We start from the raw sequence: 7,992 nt of genomic DNA on the forward strand, positions 1-7,992 counted from the left end.
ACCCCCAGGTTCCTACTGAGCCACCCTCTTCCACCCTATTCCTGCAGACACTGGAATGAACCAGGATGGAGAAAAGGAGCAGAAGGCAGGGTACAGACCTCAGCACAATGCACTGCCTAAATAAGGTGTATTTTGGTCATGTTATCAAATCAAAATTGGCTTTTATGGATGTGCAGTCTGGACTAGATTTTTAAGTGAGCATTTGTTCCATGGAGCAATACATTTGGAAGGGATCCAACCAGCTGGTAACCAGTTAGGACAGCAACATCCCACATAAAAATGATCCTGTAGAGAAAAGCACATCTCCTCCTATTAACAGCTGTTGCAGGCACTTTTTTTGCTGCTCCTCCCTCTGCAGTCTGCTTCCCTACAGAGTGGAGGACAAAGATGCAGAGAGCTGCACAGACCTTCCTTTAATGCTTGATTCAGCTATAGATGACGTGCCAGGTAACGGCACAGAAAAAAGAGACAAACTTTATTCTCCAGTATTTCCTATTGCTTCTTGGACTCTATTTCCTTTCCCAATAGATTGCTAAGACCCAGACACAGCAAACTCCTTACCAGGATGATTCCTGCCTGGGCAGTTGCAAACTGCATGAGAACCCACTCGTATTTATTGGGTCCCCACATCCCCAGCCGGTCTCCCTTCCGCAGGCCAAGGGCCAGAAGTCCGGCTGCTGCTTGGTCCACCTGAAAAATACAACACAAGAGCCTAAGGATCACACACAGGATGCAGTGGGGATTATTGGTCTCCAGGCACTGCTTTCTGGAGAAAAAGCATCTTCTTTGTAACTGAAATGCAACAGAATGTATCTCCCCAGAACAGTCCATCAGCCCATGGCTGCAGCAGCTTCTGAGCCTGGAGCACAGATCAGCCCCTGCTCAGCAGGTTGACTGAAAGCATAAAAATAACAAACCTGGAACAATACAACAAAGCAGGAAGGAAATCAAAATAGGCAATTATGTTGTTGCAAGTTACTTCTTGCCCAAAGACTATTTATTGCCAAGTTCGTCATCAATTCCACTTAGGACCAAGCCTCACCCATATGCTGGGCCCATCCACATTGGTGGATCTGCTTCCCTTCTGGGTATCACTTACTTCAAAAAGGATCTGGATGAAGAAAATTCTATCAAGTGATTTTTGACCAGGGCTCCTGTCCTCAAAAGTCCTGTGAGGAGTGACTGGGGAAGCTGGGGGGGCTCAGCCTGGAGAAAAGGAAGCTCAGGGGGGACCTTTTGGCTCTGCACAACTCCCTGACAGGAGGGGGCAGCCAGGTGGGAGTCAGGCTCTACTCCCAGGGAACAGGGGACAGGATGAGAAGAAGTGGCCGCAAGCTGCACCAGGCTAGGGTCAGGCTGGACATTAGGAGGAATTTCTTCACTGAAAAGGTTATTAAATATTGGAAAAGACTCCCCAGGGAGGTCCCTATCTCTGGAGGCATTAAAGAAATGACTGGAGATGGCACTCAGTGCTCTGACCTACATGACAGGGTTGTGTTCGGCCAAAGGCTGGACTCGGCCTTGGAGGTCTTTTCCAACATGAATGATTCTGTGATTCAGTAACTCAAATTCAGCCACTACATTAACAACTACTTTATTTTGCAGGATCATAAGCGTGTTTCAGGTGCACAAATGTATGTATAAATACTCTGAGACATTCAGGAAATGTTTTATAGTTTTGTTAAGTTCTCAAATGAATTTATAAAATCTACCTTGTAGGAGATATGAATTTGAGGAACGATTTGATTTAGTTCTGAATTACAGCCCACTTCTTAAAATCAGGGTGAACACAGCTAACCTTGTTTATCTGAATGGATGTGACCAAAACAATAGTAAGCCTAAAAACAAACAAAACCATTTTTTCCTTTCAAAGATCATATCATACATTTATTAGAAACCTCACAGGTAGTTAGTCGCTCCATTCCAAAACCAGATAAACATATATTTGTATATGCACACATACATACACATAGATACACCCACACACATCTGTGCTAATGATACTGAGCCCTAGTCCTTGACTTTGTGCATTGCTTTCATGCTTGGATAAAAACCTTCCCCACACTCAGGGCCTCTGATAGTCAAAGTGACTAATCCAGAAGGTGGAGTCTACTCCAGTAGAGAAACACACCATAACACAGCCCATAATCCATCAGATAAGTGTGATAATTTTTAAGTATGAAGGTTCATTATGGGATATTCAACAAGCATTTTGCATATGCCACTTCCTCCCTGCCATGCCAAGGTTCTGAGGAGGATGAAGGCAGCACTCACCCGTCAGTGTGTGCTGGAAATGCGCTGTTCCCTCTGTGCCAGGATGAAGGTCCACCCACACACAATTCACCTCGGTCCTGAGCTGAGCAATGAAACTGTTTCCCATTTCTCCATCACACCTGCTGCTGTCATCCACTCACCTGAGGGGTGAACCAGGCACTCACCTCCTCTTTGAACTGAGCAAACGTCTTCCGAACCCCATCCCGGCAGAAGACCAAGGCCTCACGGTCGGGAAAGCGCTCCACAGTCTCCTCCAGGCACTGGCCCATGGTTTTGTCAAGAAGAGGAATGTCTGAGGGCCCCTGGATGTAGCTGCTGGTCACCTTGGGGGACACGGAGGGCATCCTTGTGTGCAGGGCACTGGGAAAGAAAAGAAGAGGCTGTTCAAGATAACCTGGCATTACAGTTCTCCCCATCTGGAGGGATTATCAGCCTGCCGATGACATCGGGAATACCTCATGCACATTCCTGCACCAGTGGGAACCACAGGCAGCTGCTTCAGTGGGTCAAGATCAGGAAGACTTCCAAGAGGACTTTGAAAGCTTATGCAGTGGCTTGGGGCACAGGGACAACCTTGGTACCCCCCAGGGCACCCACATGTGTGTCCACACCAGCAGGCAGAACAGGCAGAGCCTCCATTCCTCCATGGGAAACCTGGTGGGGAAGGAGCCTGCACCAGGCCTGCAGAACCACAGCCTGCTCCTACCATCATTCACCTGCAGTGAAAACTACTCAAACATGTTGGAATGCCTGGACAGAATATGAGCTCTGCAGTTCACTGAGAGATGGCAATTGGGTTTGGTCTTTCTGCAACATTAAAAGGTATAAATAGCTGAGAATTAACAGGATCAAACCAATTTGTAGGTAAGTTCTCCCAACTGACTGCAAAGAGCAAACAAGTGAGAAAGAGAGAATTAAAGTTAAAGAGGTCAGTCTCCGAAATGATCAGCAGAGAAGAGTCTGATCCTGCACAACTAAAACTGTTTAGAAGAGATCAGAGAAGTTGAGCTGTAACTGAGGTGTCTGCAAAGGAAAGGTCTGTGTTTACAACAGCAAGCAGCTGTACACGTCCTCTCTCTGACAGCTGGAATGTAAAGAGTCTATGGGACTGAAACAGCATCAGTAGAACAAGGAACTACCAGTGAGATGAAGGGGAAGAAGAGCAGAGGCAATACCACAGCAGGGAAGAGATGGCCCCCACTGCAAATTTGGGACAGAGCGGGAGGAGGAGAACAGGGATGGGTTTGAGAAGAGCAATCCTGGGCAGGGCAGGAGCACTGAGAGGTGCTGGAGGTCAAGAGGGAGGCCAATGAGTCAAGAGAGGCAGCAATGAGAAGATGTGGTCAGAACAATAGGGAAAATCATTTAAAAATCATTGAGGCTCTCCCTGAGGTCTGATCATCAGTGGAAATGCAGCAATCTCCCCTCAAACCACAGCTCCTGACCATCTGAGTGCTGCAGTTCCTACCTTGGTTTCTTTCTCCATCTCCTACAAGCCTCTCTCTGCTCCAGCAGCCACCTCCCACCATGCTGTCCTCCTCCCCAGGCAAGCCCCCCATGTTCTCTGTCCCTCCTCATTTCCTCTCTGCCTTCCTCCACCACTTCAGCTCCTCCATTCCGACATTAGGAGACAACCAGGAGGGACAGGGCTAAGGGACACTTGTAAGGTGCATAGAACAGAGGCTGTGTATAATTCAGTGTATAATGGGGAAATCCCTGCCTTAAAGAAGAAAAACAGCTCAGCCTAAACTCCCATCTACTACGGGATCAATATTCTACAAAGACTTGGTGTTACTGCCCCAAAAGATTTGTTTTTCTGCCCACAAGAAACAAGTCTGAACAGGGAGTTACCTCCTACATGAAGTGAAATTCAATATCCAGAGAACAAAAACTAGATTTTACCTTCAGGGGAGTACTGTTCCAAGAGACAAGTGAATTACCTCACCCTTTTTCCCCCCACTGCTTTTCAGCAGAGGGAGAATTGTGCAAAATCCCATGGGCTCTGTTCAGACATCCCTCCTCACCGAGCTCTTGGGCAACTCACATCAAGGCTGTAAGGCTGCCTGAGGAGGAGGGAGGACAAGTGCTAAACTGAGCTACCTTTTATTGTTTGAAAACTCTTGGGCAAAGCATGTAGATAAATGAGGAGATGAAAGAAAGCTCTGAAGAAAGGCCTTTATAAACATAAGTTCTATAAAATAAAAGGTAGAAAAAACTCTCCCTAAAGCAAGGGGAGGATGAATGCTCCTGGGAGAGTAGTAAAAGCCACCGGACCCACAACCACTTGCTGGTTGAAACAGCGACTGGAGAAGTCCCTGTCCCCTGTCATAGCTCACGAAGGCAGATGAGGAACCCTCAGGCTGTTTGTTAAAACGTTTAATGGGGCCAGCCATACTCACATCTCCCTCAAGCCAAGTAGTCTCCAGTGTCAGCAGAGCCCGTCTCTAACTCCCCTGCCTGGGAAGGGCTGGAGCGGGCAGAGAGCAGCTGCTGGCCTGGTTGCATAAGAGCTCTTCCCCCAGCAATGTCTCAGGGGGCACTGGGAGCCAAGCAGGCTCAGCACTGGGAAAGATAAACAACAAAAGACCCTCACAAAAAGAGACTGAAGAGGGGAGGAAATACTACAAAATTCAGATTAAGAAAATTCAATCAGAATCCAAAGTGTCCAGCTGAAACAGTCTCCTGCTCTGCAGTCAGCTTTCAAAGAGGTACTTGCACAACCCTGCTTTGCCAATGAAAAGGGCAATCTTACACTGTCATGTCTTGGCAAAGCATTACACAGATCAGGCTCTCTGGGCTTACTATCTCAATATTTTCCAGACCTGAAGAGCCAAAGGGTTTCACTGACTTTTCAGAACCAGACTCTTACACTAAATGCAAGAAGGCACAAACCTCCAGGCTTCACGGCTTGGCTTCCTCCCTACCCCCAAACATGAGGATGAAAGTGCATCAAAGAGCAGTAAAAGATATCATTACAAAGCCACATGCTCCAAAATACTGAGAAAACAGTGCTGTATTTCACAGTGTGAACACAGCTTGCTCTCAGAGGTCCCAAGCATTCACATTTTCAAATGAAAGCATCAGCAGTACTGAAATTAGAGGCTAAGAAGGCTAAGATCTCTCACGCTCATTACTCAGAGTCACTGACTCCTCTCAAAGCACTAGCTCACATCATTTCTTCAAATGCATTCAAGCAAAATTCTCAGCTGCCATCGAGTCTGAACTCCCCAAACTCTGGTCTGACATTCACATGTGCTTCAGCATTTCTGTAACACAGTGGCAGAAGTGAAAGGTGTGAGATAAAACACAGCAGCCTGTTGGAAGCACTGGGGGTCAGGAGTCGAATAAAGGAGGCAGACACAAGATATGTTCATTATCAGCAGCATCGTGCCGGAAATCACATAGGGCTGGTCTCCCTCCTGCCTACAGCCAGCAGCGAGTGTATGTATCTGATCTGAGAGAATGTATCAAGAGACCTCTACAAAGAAAGAGTCCAAAGGATTTAGAAATAATCTCTGTGTTCATCTTTGTTACACAAAACAAGTAATTCACCCTTCACCTGTTCCTACGAAGCACTGGTGCTGCTGGAGATAAAATCAGACCAACGGTCCGATATTACGACAGCTCTCATTTCCCTGACTCAGCCGAAGGAGAGCAAATAAAACTCTGCTTGCTCTTGGGTGTCAACCACGACTTTTGGAGAGCACATGCCTTTTGTTAGCAGCATGTTTCAGCAGCAAGACAGCCTGCAAATGAGCCAGCCTCATCCACAGGCTGTCCCTGCAAAACTCCGGAACCCTGGAGTTCAGCAACACAGCTGAACAGAGAGATATCAGAGATGAGGGAAAAATGCATCCTCTTCCCTGCAAAAGGCAGGGGAGCAGCCAAATCCCAGCAACCCCAGAACTCTCCTGCCTGATGGCAGGAAGCAGAAATGATCAGACTGAAGCAAGCACTCTGGACTAATCCTAGGAGCTGTTTGTACTTTTCTCTGAACAGCCCCAATCAACAGTCTGGAGTTGTTGGTATAAGATAACCAGCTCTGTTTTCACCTTTAACTCTTTACCAGTCTCTACAGAAATTATCAAAAGAGATGAGAGAGGAATGCAAGGCAGGGTAACCTCCTGTCCCCTTTGCAGCGTGAAGGACACTGACCTGCTCTGTGGTGCCATCACCTCTGCACCTGTGGGAAAGGCCCTGCCCTCCCAGGGCTTTGGAACTGTCCTGACTACAGAAATCATACTTGGAATGGTTCACAGATTCCTCTGCCAGTTCCTTTGCTCATGGACATCTACCAGGAGCTTCTCTCCCCAAAGCAAGAGCTTCTGGGTCTTTTGTGTAATATGACTGCAGTTAAAGGGTGCTGCAATTTAACTCCACTCTGTTCTCATTTCCTCTTTAATCTGTTGACTAAAGAGTTAACCGGATTCTTACTTCTTTTTTTGCTTTGTTTATTTTTCTTTAAGGAGAGATCAACTTCCCTGGGTTTTCAGACTCCTCCTGCAGCAACTTTCTGGTTATATTTTTCCACTCTGCCTCTCTGCTCTCTGCACTCTCCCTGCCAAAAGGATAAACAAGCCTACGAGCAGAATTTAATAAACTTTTTTTATAACATTACTAGAAAGAGTTTACTCTCTAAGTACATGCTCTCTTTCCCCAAGGGCTTTGTGTTCCTGTCCCTCAGTTTCAATCCTGGGCTGGAGTGAGCTGCAGTGAACTCTCTATCATGCTTCCCTTCTGATCCTATTTCCTAAGAACAGCTTTTGAGAAGGCAATCTTCACACACCCATGATGAAGTGGCTTCAACCACCTCACTCCTAATGTCAAACCAGCTGAAAAGAAACACCCAAACCCTGTCTGTGAAAAACAAGGAACCCACCACCCGGTTCTTGGAATTGCTCACTGGAAGTCATTCATCCCAGTGATTATTACTCTGAATATCAGCTAAACCTTCAGAGCCTGTCCCAAAGCCAGGTGCTTCCCATTGCTGTTTTTTCACACAATCTTGCTCCAAGAGGCAGCACTGAAGAAAAGCAAGGCAAAGAACTTGCCTGATTTCCCAAGCCCCAGAGCTCCTTGGTGTCCTGGACCTGCTGTGTCACCCAGCACCCTGGGGGCTGCAGGACCACAGGGGGACAGGGACACTGACTGCAAGTCAGAGCCCTGAAGAAAGATGGGGAAGCCATTTGTTACACTTCACATTGCTGCAATCCGGATGGAGCTGCTGCTCAAAGTTCAGCCCTTGCCGTTCGTTCACATCCCTCCGCCCACCGTGCAGGGCTCATCCCTGCCCCAGGCCCACTCCCAAGCTGGGGGGAAGCAGATCCAGGGAAAGCAGAGGGTTAACCAAGAGTTACACACCGAGATGAACATGCCCTCCCTGCATGCAGCCACTGGCCTGGCCGGACACCCACAGCGCCCTGCAGCTGTCCTATAGCCCCTGTCCCCCATCACACATGGTCTCCACATATCCTCTGCAGCCTCTGTGCCCTACAGCTCCCCTACCCCGGAGCCCTCTGCCCCCTATAGCCCCGATACCTTCTCATCCACAGCCCCCCTGTCCTCTATAGCCCTTATTCCTTCTCATCCACAGCCCCCTGTCCCCTATAATTCCTACCCCTTATAGCCCCCAGTCCCCTACAGCTACCCATCCCCTATAGCCCCACAGCCCCGCACCCCCTATAGCCCGCACCCACCTGCCTGGCGGGGATCCCGGCG

The 7,992-nt window shown here is 47.9% G+C and overlaps 1 protein-coding gene across 1 annotated transcript in view; it reads right to left on the bottom strand.

The window, feature by feature from the left end:
• The window catches only part of ACSF2 (acyl-CoA synthetase family member 2), a 60,076-nt gene that overhangs the window by 28,192 nt on the left and 23,892 nt on the right, over nucleotides 1–7,992 (bottom strand). Inside the window, exons 3-5 of the mRNA XM_008644428.2 lie at nucleotides 7,971–7,992; nucleotides 2,439–2,634; nucleotides 562–690 (exon numbers count right to left, since the gene is read on the bottom strand). Coding sequence (XP_008642650.2) covers nucleotides 562–690; nucleotides 2,439–2,618 — 309 coding nt within the window. The 5' untranslated portion in view covers nucleotides 2,619–2,634; nucleotides 7,971–7,992. The remainder of the gene's footprint in view (nucleotides 1–561; nucleotides 691–2,438; nucleotides 2,635–7,970) is intronic.

Source organism: Corvus brachyrhynchos, unplaced genomic scaffold, assembly GCF_000691975.1.
Source record: "Corvus brachyrhynchos isolate BGI_N302 unplaced genomic scaffold, ASM69197v1 scaffold522, whole genome shotgun sequence".
NCBI lineage: Eukaryota > Metazoa > Chordata > Aves > Passeriformes > Corvidae > Corvus > Corvus brachyrhynchos.